The following is a 23,328-nucleotide window of genomic DNA, read 5'->3' on the forward strand; positions in this document are numbered from 1 at the left end:
AATTAAAAAGATATTTCTATGTGTTATAAAAAAGTATTAAAAATTATGATTTCAAAACTATAAAAATGTCATGACCTGATAATGGTTTTTATCAAAAACACATAGCCTCTTTTGATACACCAACCATACCTTGACATTTTAGAATTGGCTGAATTTTTTTTGTAGATATCTATATATAAAAATGGAGTTCTCTCAAATGTCTTAGTAAAACTCGAAAACGGCTAAACCGATTTGGCCAGTCTTAGCCTTGAAAAATTCGTGCCAATCCAGAGAAAGTCCAAAAGGTGAGAAAATATTTCAAATCCGCTTAGAAACTTTACATTTTTAATTTGAAAATTTTTGGTAAATAGCACTTGATTCAAAATGGCTTCCCACACAATATTATTCAAATGACAGATGAATACTACTCATATGTCAAAACAAAGTTAAAACAGATTATGTGTTATTTTTTTAATTTTATATATTTTTAAATGTTAATAAGTGTGCTTATTTTGATTTATATGAGGTTTGTATTTAAATCTCAAGTGTTTGCTCACTGCCTTTTTGTATTCTTTTATCAAAAGCTTGAAATAATACATTCTTATTGATTAAGGCTTGCTTATGAAAGAATGAATAAATAATTTTGTTTCAAACGCTGTGCTGTGCAAGTACATATTGGTTTAATGTGAATAATGTGTTACCAAAACATTTTCTGAAATATATTATTATTGCATTTAGGTTATTCAAATTAAAATCCTAATTTGGAATTCATCGAAGGGGCCCCTTCGAATATGGTGTCCGGACACCATAGACATTTCTGTCTAATCACTTATTGCAAGTTATAATAGACAGCGATATGAATAAGAAAATTGGATTATAACACAGATAGTAATTTTAGAAATTATTTTCATAAAAATCTCAATTATGTGTACATGCAAGTACAAGATCTTTGGAAACAAAGTTGTTTGACAATTGCTTATAAAGCTCACATTATGTTATGTGACATCCACATAAGTACAGTTTAAATAAATATGGAAGTAATCATTTCGAATATATACAGTACAATCTATTATATTTACAATACAAGTTTTTCATTGCAATACTAGAATGAGTTTTGTAGTTATATGGTCCATGATATTTATATTTTTCGGGTTTGACAAATGTCACAGTTCACACAAGGATGGAAAGTATCAGCAGTACGAATTTGCGTTTATTACATAGGCAATCTACGCATAGAAGGAAGTTTTTCCAGCATTCCAATTAGCAATGAAAAAATTAAAAAAGTTAAACATATTCCACATGGTAATAATAAAATTTTTACAAATTTTTTCTTATATTGTTCAGATACAAATGCTGTTATTGATCGGGTCTTTTTCAATTACTTTTCGAGCATACTATATACAAGTCAGGGTGATAACAAAGATGCCAGTTATTTGGATACGCGGTTGCAAAAAAGGAAAATCAAAATAAACTCATTGAAATTTATTAACTTCCCGAAGGTAAGTTTTATGTTTTCTCGACGTTTCAAGCCATTCTGAATCGAATGAGACCAAATTTGGAATAGTATGCGTGCGTGTGTATGTGGGTGTGTATGTGTGTGTGTGCGTGTATGTGAACAGATTTTTTGCCGTAAATCGACGTTTTCTCAAAAACGGCTGGACCGATTTCAAAAATTTAAAATCCACTCGAAGTATCTCGATGAGAACTATCGTTTAACAATTTTGTGCGACGATCGGCCAAGCCGTTTCTTTATAAATCGCAGAGAAGTGAAAAATTTTTTGTCTACGTTTTAGCCCGCAATTCTGAATCGATTTTGAATATTCAAAAACCGTTCGAAAGATATTGGTTGGGAATCGTGCTGATTAGTTTTTGGTAGAGATCGGCCGGCCGGGCCTTTTCTTGTAATAAAATTAAAAAAAAAATCGACGATTTTTATGATTATTAACTTCCCGTAGGGTAAGTTATTGTAATGGGCGGAAAATTCGAATTGAAATTTTTTACATTTCTCGACGTTTTGAAGGTTTTTGAACATTTCGGCATACCTCAGAAAAAATGGATGTGTGTGTGTATGTATGTATGGATACAAATTTCCAGTCACGTTTTCGGGCGCACGGATCAACCGATTTGAATGGTTCAAAAAACATTCGATTCCTATCGATAGGGAAAAGAGCTGATTAGTTTTTGGCAAAGGCAGATCCAGCCGTTTCGAATATATGCAGCAAAGAGTGCGGAAAATAGAAATCGACTTTTTGAGAGAACGGAGTATCCGATTTGAATTTTAGTATCAAGTTGGTGACATACATTTTACATAAATGTCGTGTTATAAATTTTAAGCAACGAATTTTTTACTAATTATTTGTTTTAAAGTTTTTAACATTTTATTTAATTTAGTAGAATTTTTTAATATATTTTAAGAATTAGAACAAGAAACAAGCTGAAAAAAATTAAAGTTTTGAGGAAAATTATGTTTAAATTACACATTATGATTATGTGTTACTTTGATTATCATTTAATCTTTTTATTACTTTCTTATGTGCATCATATTTTCTTATAATCAATTTTTTCTATGTGTTTGCGTTATTTTTTAAGTTATCTGTTTCATACATTTTTTTAAGCTTATGTTAGTAATAAGTTAAATTTGAATGCAACGGTCATCAGTGCGAACATTGATGTATGAAGTAGACTATGATATAAGTAATATTGGTTGATTAGTTAACATAAGGATTAATGCTTTGTTTGATTACTCTCTTTTATCTATGGTTTGAAGCTTAATGCCGAATCAAAGTTATTGTGAAAGATAGTGAGAATACAGAGTTATTGAAGAAGTGTAGTGTTTTAGTGTGATTTAGGAGAATCACAAACTCGAATACAGAGTTATTGAAGAAGTATAGTATTTTAGTGTGATTTAGGAGAATCACAAACTCGAATACAGAGTTACTTAAGAACTATAGTGTTTTAGTGTGATTTAGGAGAACACAAACCCTATATACAGTAGTATATCTATACTATATAAATCTGATACCAGCTGTACACGATGCCGAGAAGAAATAGACCTGACATTGGTCGTCGAAGTCGATTAACACGCCTAAAACGTGCAGCGACACTAGGTCTCCTACTATTGAGAAATAGTAGTAAAGAGCTACACTAGCTTCCACACTATTAGGGATCCTAATGTGTGGAGGGGGTTAGGCTACCAGGTATATAACGAAAGCAGCTACCATTCTCGCTCTCTTTTATCCTCTACAGGTCGAGCAGTCAACACCTGGAAAAACTAGGAAGTCCAACCAAAGAATACCCAAGAAGACTTTGTAAATTATTATATTTATTTTGTAATAAACTTTATTTTTCATTTATAATTGTAGTGTCTTGATTTTTATATGTGGGACCACCCCACATAATTGGTGACCCCGACGCTGAATTGGACCACATAGCGTGTGAACTAAACTACCATAGTGGACTATCCGCACAGAGGACAAGAAAATACAAGTAATGAATAAAAACATGCAGGATTCTAAAGGTGAACTGGATGCAATCTCACGCACTCCGCATCTACCGCCATTTTTGAGTGAGAAACCAACATTGTGGTTCACAATAGTCGATGCAATATTTTCTCGATGCCGCATCATCAATGACCTGGCTAAATATGAATATGTAATAGCTTACTTAGAATGCAAATATTTACTCCAAGTAGAAGACGTAATAAACTCTCCGCCTGCAGAGAATAAATACATAAAACTAAAGGAGGAATTAATCAAAAGGCTATCAATTTCCGAACAGCAAAGGATAAGACAATTACTTCTGCAAGAAGAACTTGGTGATCGAAGTCCTTCTCAGTTCCTACGTCACCTTCGTTCGTTGGTCGGAACAATACAGTCGACAATTCACTCCTACGAGAAATCTGGATTCAACGACTACCGGTACAGACTCAACAAATATTGCAAACCCAGATCAATGCAGACCTAGAAGAACTTGCATCGCTCGCCGACAAAATATGTGAGATTGCACAACCACAAACCAGTAATTCCAGAAACTAGTAACAACCAACAGCAAGACACCATACAAATACTAATTGATAAAAATGATCCACTAACACAGCGTGTGGAAGATCTTACAGAGCAATTAGCCAAGTTCACCTATCGTAGCACACTCAACCTATCAGCAAAGTGCTTCTAGATCGCGCAACCGAAATACATTATGTTGGTACCACGCCAAATTCGGAAAGAAAGCAGGAAAATGCGAGAGTCATTGTTCGTTCAGAGAGAAAAACTCCAACGGCAAGGAGTGATGGAGACCAATCCTTGCTCTTCATCAAGCCGTCGCCTCTTCATAAGTGATCGCAAAACTAAGGTACAGTTTTTGGTCGACACAGGTTCAGACATTTGCGTGTATCCAAGGCGCTTAACTGCTAAACTTAATCCACAACTAAACTATACTTTGTCTGCAGCCAATGGAACCAACATACGCACGTACGGGGATATTATTTTACAATTAGATTTTGGACTAAGAAGAAATTTTACTTGAAGATTCATCGTAGCAGACGTAACAATGCCTATACTTGGAGCAGACTTTTTGGCGTACTACAATATCATTATCGATATAAAGAATTCTCGTCTACATGACAACCTGACATCACTGTCATCTCCAGGATGTGTCACATTCTCTCGGATACAAAGTGTCAAGTCTATATTTGGAGATAGTGCATACAATAAATTATTAGCTGATTTTCTATCCATCACCAGACCATCAAGCTTGAGTCAAGAAAGCACACACAAAACATTTCATTATATCAGAACCACTCCAGGACCTCCAGTTTCTTCTAGACCACGGCGCCTCAAGCCAGAATTACTTCGCGTAGCTAAAGAAGAATTTAAGAATATGGTAGAATTAGGCATTGCAAGACCCTCCGATAGTTCTTGGTCTTCACCTCTACATCTGAAAGAGGATTCGACGTGGCGTCCATGCGGAGATTATCGGCTGCGCAACTCACGCACAATTCCAGACAAATATCCTATTTGTCATATGCTGTCTACGCCCATAATTTAACTGGATGTACTATATTTTCAGTGATCGACTTAGTGAAAGCCTGAAAGACCACGGCGTTGTCATAAATCCAGCGAAATGCTTATTAGGTGCACCCAAAGTTACATTTCTTCGTTATGAAATTTCTAAAGATGGAACTTTGCCACCACCAGACCGTATCAACGATCTCCAAGAATGTCCGCTACCGGCAACCTACTCAAAGCTGCGACGCTTCATATGAATGATTAATTATTATCGAAGGTTTATTCCTCACAGCTGAATTTCTTGCTCCGCTACACAAGCTGCTCTCAGGATCTACCAAATCTGGATCACAACCAATTTCTTGGACCCCACAGCTTCAAGATAACTTTGAGACTTGTAAGAAAGAATTGGCTAAAGCAACATTACTAGCACACCCTGTTCCAAATGCTCAAATAGCATTATTTAGCGATGTATCCAACCATTCTATCGGTGCAGTATTACAGCAGTACATCAATGGCACTTGGCAACCTTTGGGCTTCTTTTCAAAAAAACTATCTGGGAAACAACAACTTTGGCCAGCATATTATCTACAACTTTTGGCTGGATACAAAGCAGTGCAAGATTTTCGAAGCTTACTGGAAGGCAGACATTTCATTTGGTTTACTGACCACAAACCTTTAATTCACGCCTTTTCGCAACGAAAAGACAAGCTGCCGCCAATACAATTAAATCAATTAAGTTTCTTGTCACAGTTTACAACAGATGTTCGCTATGTTAGTGGACAACAAAACATTGTAGCCGACGCTTTCTCAAGAGCAGAAGCCATAACATCGCCTTTGGATCACTCCGTTATTGCTAAATCGCAAGACGAAGATGAAGAACTTGTAACGCTCTCAAAATCAGATATTGCTCTCAACCTGAAACGCATCGCTATTCCAGGAACCAAAGAACAATTATATTGCGACATACCTCAAAATCGATTACGTCCTTATGTTCCTGCTGAACAAAGACGCCACATTTTTAATACTATGCACAATCTATCTCATCCAGGTATAAAAACCACAACTAAACTCATCACGGATAGATTTGTTTGGCCTGTCATTCGCAAGGATTGTAGAACCTGGGCTCGAAGCTGCATCTCATGTCAACGCTCCAAAATTGTTCGGCATATAGTCACACCACTTGGAGAGTTCAAAGTGCCATCCGCCAGATTTTTGCATGTTCACATTGACATTGTCGGACCACTTCCACAATCAAAAGGTTTCAAATACCTATTTACCGCTATAGACCGTTACACACGTTGGCTTGAAGTTTTTCCTCTATCAGATATTACTGCAGAAAGTGTAACCTGGGCTTTCTTGTATTCTTGGATTTCACGCTTTGGTGTTCCATCTCAAGTAACAAGCGACCAAGGACGGCAATTCTGTTCAGCTGTTTTTCAAGGCGTAACCAAACTACTAGGAATTTCCCACACTCCTACTACAGCATATCACCCGCAATCGAATGGATTGATTGAAAATGCACACAGGCCACTGAAAACAGCCCTCATGTGCCATGCAGACCCGTCATGGATGGATTCTCTACCAATTATTTTATTAGGAATTCGAGCTTCTGTTAAGAAGACATTAAAAGCAGCAGCGCCAAATTAGTCAACACCTGGAAAAACTAGGAAGTCCAACCGAAGAATACCCAAGAAGACTGTGTAAATTATATTTATTTTGTAATAAACTTTATTTTTCATTTATAATTGTAGTGCCTTGATTTTTATATGTGGGACCACCCCACAAACGTAATTCGCGTAATAACCGCACTGATGGGCAGATGGAGACTGATAATAATGATAGCCAGATTCCAATCAGTTCAATTTTTACTCAGTCTGCAAGCAGATATTGAACAGTAATTTTCATTATTTAATTTTAAAAATATTTCTTATAAAATGTCTAAAACGAAAGAAGAAATCAACAAAAAACTGAACAAAGTTGAAAGAAGTCTTGAGAACATTTTTAACGAAATGCAAGAATTCAGGGAACTTTTAAACAATTTGGAGACAAATGAAGATGAACAATTTTTAAAAGTTCATAATAATCCATCATATGTTGATAGAAGAAGTTCTCAAAGACATCGGGACAACGTCAGAAACACTATATATTTTGATAAATGTAAGAATGAAGATGATGTTTAACATATTGATTTAAATTATTTAAATTAAATCAGACATTTTAGTAGAAAGATTGTGATATATTACTGTGTACACCAAATATGTATTAAAGATATGAAAAATGTGAAAAATTTCTTACATAAGTAATTATAAATAATTTTCTACAATTTAAATGCATATAAAATATTAAGTTTAGTTTGATACTAGCGTTACAAATATGTATATAATAATTTTCAAGATAATTTTTAATATAACTACTTCAGTTTCCAAAAATGTAATTACTTAACAATACTAGCAATTTTATATTTAATTGGTGACCCCGACGCTGGATTGGACCACATAGCGTGTGAACTGAACTACCATAGTGGACTATCCGCACAGAGGACAAGAAAATACAAGTAATGAATAAAAACATGCAGGACTCTAAAGGTGAACAGGATGCAATCTAACGCACTCCGCATCTACCGCCATTTTTGAGTGAGAAACCAACATTGTGGTTCACAATAGTCGATGCAATATTTTCTCGATGCCGCATCATCAATGACCTGGCTAAATATGAATATGCAATAGCTCACTTAGAATGCAAATATTTACTCCAAGTAGAAGACGTAATAAACTCTCCGCCTGCAGAGAATAAATACATAAAACTAAAGGAGGAATTAATCAAAAGGCTATCAATTTCCGAACGGCAAAGGATAAGACAATTACTTCTGCAAGAAGAACTTGGTGATCGAAGTCCTTCTCAGTTCCTACGTCACCTTCGTTCGTTGGTCGGAACAATACAGTCGACAATTCACTCCTACGAGAAATCTGGATTCAACGACTACCGGTACAGACTCAACAAATATTGCAAACCCAGATCAATGCAGACCTAGAAGAACTTGCATCGCTCGCCGACAAAATATGTGAGATTGCACAACCGCCAGTAATTCCAACAACTAGTAACAACCAACAGCAAGACACCATACAAATACTAATTGATAAAAATGATCCACTAACACAGCGTGTGGAAGATCTTACAGAGCAATTAGCCAAGTTTACCTATCGTAGCACACTCAACCTATCAGCAAAGTGCTTCTAGATCGCGCAACCGAAATACATTATGTTGGTACCACGCCAAATTCGGAAAGAAAGCAAGAAAATGCGAGAGTCATTGTTCGTTCAGAGAGAAAAACTCCAACGGCAAGGAGTGATGGCGACCAATCCTTGCTCTTCATCAAGCCGTCGCCTCTTCATAAGTGATCGCAGAACTAAGGTACAGTTTTTGGTCGACACAGGTGCAGACATTTGCGTGTATCCAAGGCGCTTAACTGCTAAACTTAATCCACAACTAAACTATACTTTGTCTGCAGCCAATGGAACCAACATACGCACGTACGGGGATATTATTTTACAATTAGATTTTGGACTAAGAAGAAATTTTACTTGGAGATTCATCGTAGCAGACGTAACAATGCCTATACTTGGAGCAGACTTTTTGGCGTACTACAATATCATTATCGATATAAAGAATTCTCGTCTACCTGACAACCTGACATAGCTGTCATCTCCAGGATGTGTCACATTCTCTCGGATACAAAGTGTCAAGTCTATATTTAGAGAGAGTGCATACAATAAATTATTAGCTGATTTTCTATCCATCACCAGACCATCAGGCTTAAGTCAAGAAAGCACACACAAAACATTTCATTATATCAGAACCACTCCAGGACCTCCAGTTTCTTCTAGATCACGGCGCCTCAAGCCAGAATTACTTCGCGTAGCCAAAGAAGAATTTAAGAATATGGTAGAATTAGGCATTGCAAGACCCTCCGATAGTTCTTGGTCTTCATCTCTACATCTGAAAGAGAATTCGACGTGGCGTCCATGCGGAAATTATCGGCTGCTCAACTCACGCACAATTCCAGACAAATATCCTGTTTGTCATATTGCTGACTACGCCCATAATTTAGCTGGATGTACTATATTTTCAGTGATCGACTTAGTAAAAGCCTTTCAGCAAATTCCATTCCACCCTGATGATATTGCAAAAACAGCAATAATAACACCCTTTGGGCTGTTTAAGTTCCCGTATATGACTTTTGGACTAAGGACTGCAGCACAAACATTTCAGCGATTTATAGATGAGGTTACACAAGATCTGGATTTTTGTTACGCATACCTAGATGATATTCTTATATCATCTACATCGCTAGAAGAACACCAAGATCATCTCCGCCGATTATTTCAACGCCTGAAAGACCACGGCGTTGTCATAAATCCAGCGAAGTGCTTATTAGGTGCACCCAAAGTTACATTTCTTGGTTATGAAATTTCTAAAGATGGAACTTTGCCACCACCAGACCGTATCAACGATCTCCAAGAATGTCCGCTACCGGCAACCTACTCAAAGCTGCGACGCTTCATAGGAACGATTAATTATTATCGTAGGTTTATTCCTCACAGCTGAATTTCTTGCTCCGCTACACAAGCTGCTCTCAGGATCTACCAAATCTGGATCACAACCAATTTCTTGGACCCCACAGCTTCAAGATAACTTCGAGACTTGTAAGAAAGAATTGGCTAAAGCAACATTACTAGCACACCCTGTTCCAAATGCGCAAATAGCATTATTTGGCAATGTATCCAACCATTCTATCGGTGCAGTATTACAGCAGTACATCAATGGCACTTGGCAACCTTTGGGCTTCTTTTCAAAAAAAAACTATCTGAGAAACAACAACTTTGGCCAGCATATTATCGAGAACTTTTGGCTGGATACGAAGCAGTGCAAGATTTTTGAAGCTTACTGGAAGGCAGACATTTCATTTGGTTTACTGACTACAAACCTTTAATTCACACCTTTTCCCAACGAAAAGACAAGCTGCCGCCAATACAATTAAATCAATTAAGTTTCTTGTCACAGTTTAGAACAGATGTTCGCTATGTTAGTGGACAACAAAACATTGTAGCCGACGCTTTCTCAAGAGCAGAAGCCATAACATCGCCTTTGGATCACTCCGTTATTGCTAAATCGCAAGACGAAGATGAAGAACTTGTAACGCTCTTAAAATCAGATATTGCTCTCAACCTGAAACGCATCGCTATTCCAGGAATCGATTACGTCCTTATGTTCCTGCTGAACAAAGACGACACATTTATAATACTCTGCACAATCTATCTCATCCAGGTATAAAAACCACAACTAAACTCATCACGGATAGATTTGTTTAGCCTGTCATTCGCAAGGATTGTAGAACCTGGGCTCGAAGCTGCATCTCATGTCAACGCTCCAAAATTGTTCGGCATATAGTCACACCACTGTGCCACCCGCCAGATTTTTGCATGTTCACATTGACTTGAAGTTTTTCCTCTATCAGATATTACCGCAGAAAGTGTAACCTGGGCTTTCTTGTATTCTTGGATTTCACGCTTTGGTGTTCCATCTCAAGTAACAAGCGACCAAGGACGGCAATTCTGTTCAGATGTTTTTCAAGGCGTAACCAAACTACTAGGAATTTCCCACACTCCTACTACAGCATATCACCCGCAATCGAATGGATTGATTGAAAATGCACACAGGCCACTGCAAACAGCCCTCATGTGCCATGCAGACCCGTCATTGATGGATTCTCTACCAATTATTTTATTAGGAATTCGAGCTTCTGTTAAAGAAGACATTAAAAGCAGCAGCGCCAAATTAGTCAACACCTGGAAAAACTAGGAAGTCCAACCGAAGAATACCCAAGAAGACTGTGTAAATTATTATATTTATTTTGTAATAAACTTTATTTTTCATTTATAATTGTAGTGTCTTGATTTTTATATGTGGGACCACCCCACAAACGTAATTCGCGTAATAACCGCACTGATGGGCAGATGGAGACTGATAATAATGATAGCCAGATTCCAATCAGTTCAATTTTTACTCAGTCTGCAAGCAGATATTGAACAGTAATTTTCATTATTTAATTTTAAAAATATTTCTTATAAAATGTCTAAAACGAAAGAAGAAATCAACAACAAACTGAACAAAGTTGAAAGAAGTCTTGAGAACATTTTTAACGAAATGCAAGAATTCAGGGAACTTTTAGAAGAAGTTCTCAAAGGCATCGGGACAACGTCAGAAACACTATATATTTTGATAAATGTAAGAATGAAGATGATGTTTAACATATTGATTAAAATTATTAAATTCAAATTATTTAAATTAAATCAAACATTTTAGTAGAAAGATTGTGATATATTACTGTGTACACCGAATATGTATTAAAGATATGAAAAATGTGAAAAATTTCTTACATAAGTAATTATAAATAATTTTCTACAATTTAAATGCATATAAAATATTAAGTTTAGTTTGATACTAGCGTTACAAATATGTATATAATAATTTTCAAGATAATTTTTAATATAACTACTTCAGTTTCCAAAAATGTAATTACTTAACAATACTAGCAATTTTATATTTATATTTATAATAAAATTCGTTACAAAATCCACTATTTCTTATTATATATTAACAGTTTTTGCTTTATATTTAATCAGATTTTTTGTAATTATTACATGGATATTATTCTTATCATAATAAAATAAAATGATTTTGAATGACAGATTTGCTTGAGTTTAGAGAACAAGTTGCTGCAAATCGATAGCAACAGCAGCGAGCACGCAAAAATGAAAATTCTCGAATTCGCAGAAGCAATGCTTCAGTCAACCTGGAGCGAGCAGCATTCTCTTATAATCCGGAAATAGATTACAGTGCCCACAAATTTGTAAAAATTGGAGACATGTCGATCATTTGTCAGCACTGTAAAGCCTTAAAATACAATGATGAATCTGCAGGACTATGTTGTGCTGGCGGTAAGGTGAAGTTGCCACAATTGGTACCACCGCCTGATCCATTACACTCACTTATTTTTGGAATGACCAATGACTCTAAACACATCTTATCTAACATCCAGAAATATAATAATTGCTTCCAAATGACATCTTTCGGAGCAACGCTACCACTTCGGAGGGAGAAGATGGCCACCACTTTAATGTTAAAATGGTTAATCCAATAACAGACAAATATAAACGTAATTAAATAATATTTTTTAACTCAATATCTATACTATTGTTAACTATCATTAGATGACAGGAATCTAGTAGGCGTTGGGTAATATGTAAAACAATAGTATATAATGCGTATAATGGAGAACGTAGTGTATGAACACGGGGTATTCCAATATTGACTAGAGGATTGACTAGGGTGTAGTTGAGTAAATAAAGTGACCAAGAGAACATTGTGTTTATAATAAATACGGTAGAGTTAATAATTCAGAAGTGGGATTACTCAAAGATTACTCAAGGATTACCAGGGATATACATAAAGATATTTTAGAGACGAATCAGAAAGTGTGAGATTATGTTTGTGACATTTCAATAACAAAAAACAATATGAGTGAACTACAAGAGTTATACAGAATGTATTTGGAAAGCAGATGCCGAGAAGATGAAATAATGAAAATGATGGTATCGATGGTTCGTGATGAGAGAGTGAAGTCTGGTGTAGAGCCCAATCATGAGGTATACAAAATGGTGCTGGGAAGCGAGACCGATGATTGCATTGCGCCAGTAGGGAGAGAGCCAATAGGAGTGTGCTATGAGAAAATGGAGAAGGTAGATGATGATGATGATGTAGGTGCATTAGAGTTAGCGCTTAAGAATAAAATTGTTAGGGCTAAGGAAATAAAAATTCCATTAGAGGCAAGTGCTTTAACAAAGACCGCAGTAGTAAAAAGTCCATTAGTGAACAGTCTAATCGTGTCCATTAGTGAATTAATCGTGAAGAGTCCATTAGTGAACAATCCAATCGTGAAGAATCCTGTCGTAATCGTGAAGAGCCCAATAGTGAAGAGTCGATTAGTGATGAGTCCAATCCTGAATTCAGATGTAATCGTGGAGAGCCCAGTAGTGATGAGTCCAATCGTATATCCTGATGTAATCGTGAAGAAGCCAATAGTGAAGAGTCCATTAGTGATGAGTTCAATCGTGAATTCGGATGTAATCGTGAAGAGCCCAGTAGTGATGAGTCCAATCGTGCATCCTGATGTAATCGTGAAGAGTCCATTAGTTATGAGTCCATTAGTGATGAGTCCATTAGTAATGAGTCCATTAGTGATGAGTCCATTAGTGATGAGTCCAATCGTGAATCCAGTTGTAATCGCAAAGAGCTCAATAGTGAAGAGTCCAATCGTGAAGAATCCTGCTATAATCGTGAAGAGCCCAATAGTGAAGAGTCCAATCGTGAAGAATCCTGTGAAGAGCCCAAGAGTGAAGAGTCCATTAGTGAAGAGTCCAATAGTGAAGAATCCTATAGTAATCGTGAAGAGTCCATCAGCGAAGAATCTAATCGTGAAAAGTCGAGTTGCACTTGTGAAGAGTCATTGAGTTGTGAAGAGTCCATTAGCAAAGCGTCCAGTTATAGAGAAGAGAAAGGAACATGGATTTCATTCGAGAAGAAATAGAAAGGACTCCAAATACAAAGTGGTAAATAATTGGGAGTGATGGTAACTCGGGAATGACTAAAGGCAATGAAAATAACTAAAAAAATTCGAAATGATTAAAGAAAGGATAGCCGAATATTAACTATCAATAGATGACAGGAATCTAGTAGGCTTTGGGTAATATGTAGTTAAATAAATAAAGTGACGAAGAGAACATTGTGTTTATAATAAATACGGTAGAGTTAATATTATTATTTGTGATTTTAGGTGCTGAAACCAATAAAAAAGTTAGCGCTATGAATTTTTATTCATACAGGCTGATGATCCGTGATGGTGAAATAATAAACCACATTTTGATGTGTCAACGACTTTTTCAACAGTTCGCTGTTGATATGTATGTTGATTAACATGCATCCGCTCAAACCAACAGTACCTTTGATCTCAAGAATACATCCATCTTCGTGATGCTATTATTGCCGATGGTAATGCAAACAATGTGGGTAAAATGACAATTTTGCCGGCTACCTACATTGGAAGCCCGCTCCACATGCACGAATACGCACAAGAAGCAATGACATACGTTAGAAAATATGGTCGCCCTGATCTATTCATTACATTCACATGTAACCCGCAATGGATAGAAATTAAGAAAGAATTTATATTATTTACCAAACACCAGGAGATAGACATGATATTACTGCCAGAGTTTTTAAACAAAAATTGAAATCTTAGTTGAATTTCATAATAAAGCATCATGTATATGGCCAAGTATGTTGCTGGATGTACTCTGTTGAGTGGCAAAAGCGTGGTCTTCCACATGCGCACATCTTAGTCTGGTTAATTGACAAAATGAAGCCAGATGATATTGATTCAGTCATATCAGCAGAGATTCCTAATAAAAATTCTGATCCAAATTTGCATGCAATAATTACTAAACATATGATACATGGACCTTGCGGAGTTTTCAACAATAACACGACCTGTATGATTGACGGCAAGTGCTCTACACGATACCCGAGAAATCTAACTTCTGAAACCATTACAGGAAATGACGGTTATCCGCTGTATCGTAGGCAATCAGTTGCGAACGGTGGGCAATTAACCCAGTCAAATTAAGATTTCAGTTAGGAATAATTCGCATAGAGCTGAAATTTGGTACAGATGTTAAATAGGCCATTACAAATGAAATCAAAAGTCCCCATCGATCCGACATCTGCGATTTTTTTTATTCAAGGTCAAAGGTGCAAAATTCCAGTTTTCCTCATTTTTCGCCAAAACCATATTTTTTTTAAAAAAAATTATGTTAGATAGGTTTATCTTCTATATATATAAAAATAAGTCGGTTTTTCCTTCCCGACGAAATAACTCCAGAACGCACGAACCGATTTCGACAATTTTGCATTCGTTGGAAAAGTCTCGGGCTCCGCAAGGTTTATAGCTAAGAAAATTAGTTGTGCATGGCATCGTGCCTTAATGCAAGCTGCTGGAACTTCACGCACCGTAATTAAAAATTCGAGTAATAGAAATAATCAATAACTGTTTTAAATAATTTCAAATAGACTATCTTCTATATATATAAAAATAAGTCGGGTTTTCCTTCCTGACAAAATAACTCCAGAACGCACGAACCGATTTCGACAATTTTGCATTCGTTGGAAAGGTCTCGGGCTCCGCAAGGTTTATACCTAAGAAAATTAGTTGTGCATGGCATTGTGCCTTAATGCAAGCTGCTGGAACTTCACGCACCGTAAATAAAAAATCGAATAATGACATTAGTGAGAATTATCAGAATTATGCTTGGTTAAGTCAACGAGCAATTCTTGCGGCAAAGAATAATGATGTGCACGCACTGAATTTCACCATTCAATCAAAAATTGCTGGCGATTTGGTGACATACCAATGATTATGACTAGTCTTCCGTTTGACTTCAAACGATTGCAATATCCAGTTCGCCTTGCGTTCGCAATAACATGTCGCAAGGCCAATCGCTTAGTGTTTGCGGGATAAATTTCAAATAGATTATTTAGAAAATCATTGTTTTTCACATAGGCAGTTATACGTTGCCTGTTCACGAGTTGGAAAACCATCCGCTTTGTTTGTGTTAACGTCAGACCAAAAAACAACTAGCTGTAAGTGGAATTCTGTCTTGAGGCAATTATGGCATCGTGCTTTACGGCAAATTGCTGGAACTTCCCGTTGATACTGAATGTTTTCAAATAGATTATTATAAATATTGTATCATTGTCTAATATAAAATAATAAAATAAAATCTGAAATATTTTCGATATACAAAAAACAAAAATTTTTTTTCCAAAATAAATTATTTTGTTAAGACAAGCAGAAAGTTCTTTGAATCATTTAAATCGGACGCTTAGTTCTCTCAAAAACTGCCATTTTTTACATATTTAGCTCCGTATCTTCGAAATGGCTGGGGCTGCCTTTTCCAAAAACTAATAAACACTTCTCCCTATCATTACTAATTGAATGTTTGTTAGATCATTCAAATCGGATACACCGTTCTCTCAAAAATTCGATTCCTATTTTCTGCACATTTTGCTCCGTATCTCCGAAACGGCTGGATCTGCCTTTGCCAAAAACTAATCAGCTCTTTTCCTTATCAATAGGAATCGAATGTTTTTTTAACCATTCAAATCGGTTGATCCGTGCGCCCTAAACCGTGACTGGAAATTTGTATCCACACATACATACACACACACACATCTATTTTTTCTGAGGTATGCCAAAACGGTCAGAAACCTTCAAAACGTCGAGAAATGTAAAAATTTTCAATTCCGATTTTCGGCCCATTACCATAACTTACCTTACGAGAAGTTAAAAAATGTGGTTTACCAAAGATCACTTCCATGAAACGGATAATTTGCGGATTCACTTTCATTTACTTAGAGAAATTCAACTAAAAAACACTTCATTTTTGTAATCAAAATAAATTCGAACTGTTGTATAATAAAATCAAATTTTTCCTTTTAAAATATAAAACAAACAAAAAATTTCTTCATCTTTCTCACGAAACCAACTGGTGGCGAAACGGAGTTCGTCGGGTTTGCTAGTTTATTATAAAATTCTCTATTAAATTGTTATTATTAATTTTTTTTTGTTGGATTCGGCGTTTCTGAGATATTGCCGTTTGAAAAGTTGAAAAATTCATATTCTTCATAATATGCAGCCTTTATACGTCATCAAACGTGTAATATAAGGAAAAAATAAGAGTCTATTAGTTTGTGTTTAAATAGTATAGGTTCAATGAAATTTTTGCAGTATGAAACTATAGTGTCAGCCCCTAATTACCTTAGTTCTTGAGCAACACCACCCAGCTATGTCATTTTCCTAGTGTGGGAAGGTCACATATATGACTGTTTTTTTTCCGGTAATTAGGGGCTGACACTATAGTTTCATACTTCAAAAATTTTATTAAACCTATACTATTTAAACACAAACTAATAGACTCTTATTTTTTCCTTATATTACACGTTTGATGACGTATAAAGGCTGCATATTATGAAGAATATGAATTTTTCAACTTTTCAAACGGCAATATCTCAGAAACGGCGAATCTAACAAAAAAATTTAATAATAACAATTTAATAGAGAATTTTATAATAAATAAACCTATCTAACATAATTTTTTAAAAAATATTATGGTTTCGGCGGAAAATGAGGAAAGCTAGAATTTTGCACCTTTGACCTCGAATAAAAAAAATCGCAGATGTCGGATCGATGGGGACTTTTGATATTTCATCTGTAATGGCCTATTTAACACCTGTACCAAATTTCATCTCTATGCGAATTATTCCTAACTGACGGCTTTTTTAGCTTTATTTTGACTGGGTTAAATATGTAGTTGTGAAGGTAAAAGGACGAGATTTATATGTTGACAACCGATGGATTGTGCCGTACTCCCCGATATTGTCTAAAACTTTTCAAGCACACATCAATGTAGAATTTTGTAACTCTGTCAAGTCAATAAAATATATATGCAAATATATTAACAAAGGTAGTGACATGGCCATGTTCGCTGTTGCTAAAAAAAAATGATGAAGTTTCTGCAATAAAGCAATTTGGAGAATTTTTTCTTTCCCAATACATGAAAGACACTCTTCTATAGTCCATCTGGCAGTCCATTTAGAAAACGGACAAAGAGTATATTTTAACCCCGTTAATGCTGTTGATAGAGCGGCGCATCCACCTCCAACAACATTAACAAGTTTCTTTTCAATTTGTCAAAGAGATTATTTCGCCCGTACTTTGATGTATGCTGATATGCCGCGCTATTACACATAAAACGCATCGTCAAAGTCGTTTCAACGTCGTAAAAAAGGAACACCGGTTGAAGGATATCCAAATATATTTGCTACAGATGCTATAGGACGCATTTTTACAGACCATCCAAATAATGATGAATGTTACTACCTTAGGTTATTGCTGGTTAATGTTCCTGGACCGACATCAACAATTGAAAACAGTTGATGGACATCTTTGTGCGACTTACCGTGAAGCATGTCACATGTTGCAGTTGCTCGAAGACGATTCGCATTGGGATAATACGCTCAAGGATGCCATAATATCCTCATCTCCGCATCAAGTGCGTACATTGTTTGCGATTATAATTTCAACATGTTTTTCCTCGAATCCGAAAGATTTGTGGATCAAATACAGATATGACATGTCTGAGGATATTTTACATAGTGCGCGTTGTCAAACATTCGATCCAGCACTACAAATTACTGCAGAAATTTATTATAAAACTTTGATCATGATAGAGGATATGTGTTTATTGATGGCGAATAAAATATTATCATGTTTGGGCCTGACAGCACTAAACCGTTGTGTAAAAGATGCATTTAACCATGAGTTAAGAAGGGAGCAACAGTATGATATTAAAACATTGACCGAAATAGTTCGCACAACTGTTCCAAAGTTGAATGATCATCAAAAGATTGTATATGATGATTTGATACAATCTGTGAACAGTGGAACTGAAGGTTTTTTTTTCTTGATGCTCCTGGTGGTATTGGAAAAACATTCCTGTTATCATTGCTATTGACAAAGATCAGATCGCAAAATGACGTAGCTCTAGCATTGGAATCATCAGGAATAGCAGCAACATTGTTAGAAGGTGGACAAATTGCACATTCAGCATTGAAGTTACCTCTTAATATGCAAATCAATGAAACACCAGTTTGCAACATCAGAAAAACTAGCGCCATAGCCAAGATACTTCAGACATGCAAATTGATTATCTGGGGCGAATGTACAATGACCCACAAGAGATCACTGGAAGCACTAAACAGAACATTGAAAGATTTACGTGACAATCAAAATATTTTTGGTGGAGCAATGATTTTGTTGTCAGGTGATTTTCGCCAAACTCTTCCAGTTATACCGCGATCAACTGTTGCTGACGAACTACGACGAAGCCTAAAATCATCAAATTGGTGGCGTCATGTTAAGAAACTCCAGTTATCAACGAACATGCGAGTGGTTTTGCAACAAGATGAAACAGCGAAAGTGTTTTCAAAGCAGTTACTAAATATTGAAAATGGTAATGTCGCAGTTGATGCATCGAACGGGTTAATAACATTTCCCGCAGATTTTTGCAACTTCACAAACACAAAGGAGGAGCTTATTCAATGCGTATTTCCAGATATAAACCAACAATTTCACGATCTCAATTGACTGAGCGAACGAGCAATAAAAGCGACGAAAAACAAAGATGTCGATGATCTCAATGCAACAATACAAGGTTTACTTCCAGGGGAATGCTTTACTTATAAATCTGTAGACACCGCTACAAATCAGGATGACATACTCAACTATCCTACAGAATTTCTAAATTCTTTAGAATTGCCTAAGCTGCCACCACATAATTTACAATTGAAAGTAGGATCAGTTGTCATCATGCTACGTAATTTATATCAGCCCATACTATGCAATGGAACAGGATTGGTTGTGAAAAAGCTAATGAATAATGTAATTGTGGCAAAAATCATTAAAGGAAAATACAAGGGACAAAATGTATTAATTCCGCGAATTCCTATGATCCCAACGGATTTACCATTTGATTTCAGGCGTTTACAATTTCCAATACGCCTCGCTTTTGCAATGAGCATAAATAAATCGCAAGGACAGTCGCTGCAGGTTTGCGGTATCAACTTAGAGTTTCCATGTTTCGCACACGGCTAATTATACGTTGCATTTACGCACCGCAAAAAAAAACCAAAAATATTGTCAACAAAAAAGCTTTATATTGATTGCAAAACATTCGATTCATAAGCAAATGTATAAAATATTTTATATATGAAATATAAAAAAATAGGTATTTTTAAGAATAAAAATATAGTATATATGAAAGCTTCGCAGTAATTCTATTCATAACCAAATGTGTTAATTATTTCATATACAAGTTTTAATTAAATTTTATTAATGATTATTTATGTGATACGAGGTTCACCGGGTCAGCTAGTTATAGATAAAATCATTTGACACGTATTTCAGGATTTTGCCGGTAAAAATTTTTTTCGTTGATATTTACGATTGAAATATTGTCGATTTTCTCAATTTTTATGAACTTCCTCTGCATTATGTTAATTATCTTCAGTTGTGTTGATCAGATCAGTATTGTTTTTTTATTATATCCATTATAAACTAGACTTTGAAGTAATTTAACAAAATAATGTTTTTGCAAATATTTTAACAATAAGAACAATCGATTGTTTACATTGGTTTTACATACGGGCGCCCCAACTTAAATCGATTTCGTAAAAAATCATATTGTTTCTTGTTTTATCTACTACAAAACTGTTTTTACAATTCGATGGGAAGGCTGTAACATCGAAAGATATTAAATGTTTTCGAGCGCAAGTCGGGCAACGGGCAACGCGCAACGCGTATCGTGTTAGAACACGCGCCGCGCGTCCGTTTGAAAGACGCACCCCGTGTCAAAAAAACAAACCTCATTTAGACCTATATGTACTTGTTACGTTACTACTTAGGACCTATAGGCCCCTAAGCAAGTACATATTAGAACATTTCATACATTTTAGAACCTTCATAACTCATTTTATGACCTTAGGTACAAAATTTCAACACATTTCGTAGTATCACAAATCACAATACATAACCTCAAATATGATGACAGTATAGCATGGATGCGTGAATATGTAATAATACTTTCACAGCATAATTTATAATGAAGCTGAAATTTTGCATATCAATAATTTAAATATGATATAATATATATATATATATATATATATATATAAAAATATATATATATATATATATATATATATATATATATATATAAGTATATATATAAATAATATATATATATATATATATATATATATATGTATATATATAATATAATATATTATATATTATATATTATATATAAAATATAATAAAATAAAAATCGTAAAAGCTTTTACATATATTAATAATAATGAAATATAATAAAATAAAACATTTTGAAATAATAAAATTTAATAAGTATTTACATTTAAATTACTTTTTAGCACAATCATAATCGATTATTTTGAATATTTATTTTTTACTCTAATTCATATTCATTTATTGGTAAACCTACATAAATGTTTCTGCCCATTTTTATATATACAAACATACAGCATTGAACTTATAGGAATTGCTATGAAGCTTTTTTTTCTTGTACATGTTTTTATGAATGAATAATTATAATTGTCATATTTATGACCTCTGCCATGAAAACTGTCTTCGATATTAGACTCTTCAACAATAGCGAAGTGTTTAAAATTTATTTCTATAAAATAATGTAGAAATCCAATATTATACTTGTCATTGAATTTGTAATAAATTGCACTGGAATATGTTTTCATGTCACTCTTGTATGTTTCAGCAACATACAATTTGTTGTTCTTCAAAACTCTGAGATAATATTGAAGAGGCTTATCGCTTTCAAAATTAATATCAGAGCTTCGAAGAGCCACTTCTATATTGTTTGGCAACTCTTTAAATGTTTTGTATGCTCCAACGCTATATGTATGATCAAATATTTTTTCTATTATCTTCACCTGTTTCTTTTTTCTTAAGCAAAACTGTTTAACCTCCATATTATTTATACGTTCAATTATTTTCTCCTTTTTTATATAAAATTCTTGAGATTTGCTTACTTGTGAATCAACATGCCCTGTTCCGTGTATTAGTTTTAATATTTGACCATTTATATCTTCATATTCAAAACAAGAATATACCCATAATGGCCCAAGATTCTGAACGCAGTCTGGTAAATGTAATAATTCGTGCACATTCATAGAACAGTACATTTGACCATATAAATTTTCAAACGATTTAACATACTTGTGTAAAAAGTCACGAGCAACATCAAGTTGGAATAAAGATATTGTGTCTGAATAAAAAATTGTTATTGCAACCACTAACAACACATAATGATTGAAATATTGAGGTGCAAGAATTCCATGCAAAATAGGTAATGAGTAATGAAAAAAACACAATTTTAATTCTGATGACTTCCAGTGTACTAACTCTGTCACACTTTGTGGCATCCGATGTACAAACTTAGGTGGTTTTATAGATTTTAATCTTGCATCAATAACATTAATTACCATGTAAAGAAAAAGGTTTGTTTTTATATTCAGTATTAAAAAATATAGACAACATTTTTTTCACAATACCACCTTCAACACAATGCATTCTGTCTATGGCCATTCCCATGATAAAATCAGGCATAATAAGCGAAAGTTCTGTTGAACCTTTTACACCCATGATTGGTGCATGTCGTGAAGCATTGTCAGCAAGAGATCTGCAAGTTTCTAATGTCCTTCTCTCTATATTACCAGTGTATGGATATACATGAACATTACCGCCTGATTCTAATGTAAAATTTATTCCTGGGCAAAAGCAGTATGAGCAACCCATGGGGGGTAAACATAGAACAAATACGCGTTACACGGTTTCAGTGTTTTCAGCATTCAACAGATGGTGCTGGTGTGCTTCAAATTCAGCACACACAGTTTAAAATACAGTCTCTCTAGATATAGTACACGTAATTTTTTTTTTTTTTTTGCGTAGGCACAGCCATGCCCGCAGATCTGTAATAATAATTAAATAAGATAAAAATACATTCTGTTTCATTCGCGTAGTTAGTTGGCTTTCCCACAGGTAATTACAGGGTGGTTATAGAAGTCGGGTTTAGGAGTTGGTGTAACCCTTTCTTAATGGGAATGCAACGCTATGATGTAATATTCGGTAGTCGTTGCATATCCCCTAAGAAAGGGGAGTATCAACACAATTCGTCACAAAATAGAGATAGTCCAATAGAGACAACTTAACTACGAAGTGAGACCGAAATATGACGAAAATGATCGAACGAAGCATTACTCATCGCTTAGCGGCCTAAGCTCTATCGTGTTTGTGTTTATTATTTCCACGTGTTTATCGTTCGCTCTTCGTTGTTTTCAAGATTTGACTCAAGATATTTTTATATATATATTTTATATATAATTATAAAATATGGCAAGAACCATGAACGCATTAGTGTTGTGGATTGAATCGGGTACTTCGGACATTATGCCTTTGAAGGGTATATGTCCGAAAGATAGATATGTTGGTGCCATTACAGAATTATCGTGGAAGAAAACAGAATATTATGACGCCGGTCGAGGAAAAGCAAAAGTGCTAGCTATCAGCGGTATGTATCATCAT

The 23,328-nt window shown here is 35.0% G+C and overlaps 1 protein-coding gene across 1 annotated transcript; it reads left to right on the forward strand.

The window, feature by feature from the left end:
- The first annotated feature begins 4,524 nt into the window (after positions 1-4,524).
- LOC113371986 lies at positions 4,525-5,022 on the forward strand. The gene has a single exon (XM_026612364.1). The coding sequence runs from the start codon at positions 4,525-4,527 to the stop codon at positions 5,020-5,022; it is 498 nt and encodes a 165-aa protein (XP_026468149.1).
- Positions 5,023-23,328: the final 18,306 nt, after the last annotated feature.

This window comes from Ctenocephalides felis, unplaced genomic scaffold (genome assembly GCF_003426905.1).
Source record: "Ctenocephalides felis isolate EL2017-DRISC unplaced genomic scaffold, ASM342690v1 CF-g0.4_SCAFFOLD_01495, whole genome shotgun sequence".
In the NCBI taxonomy this organism is placed as follows: domain Eukaryota; kingdom Metazoa; phylum Arthropoda; class Insecta; order Siphonaptera; family Pulicidae; genus Ctenocephalides; species Ctenocephalides felis.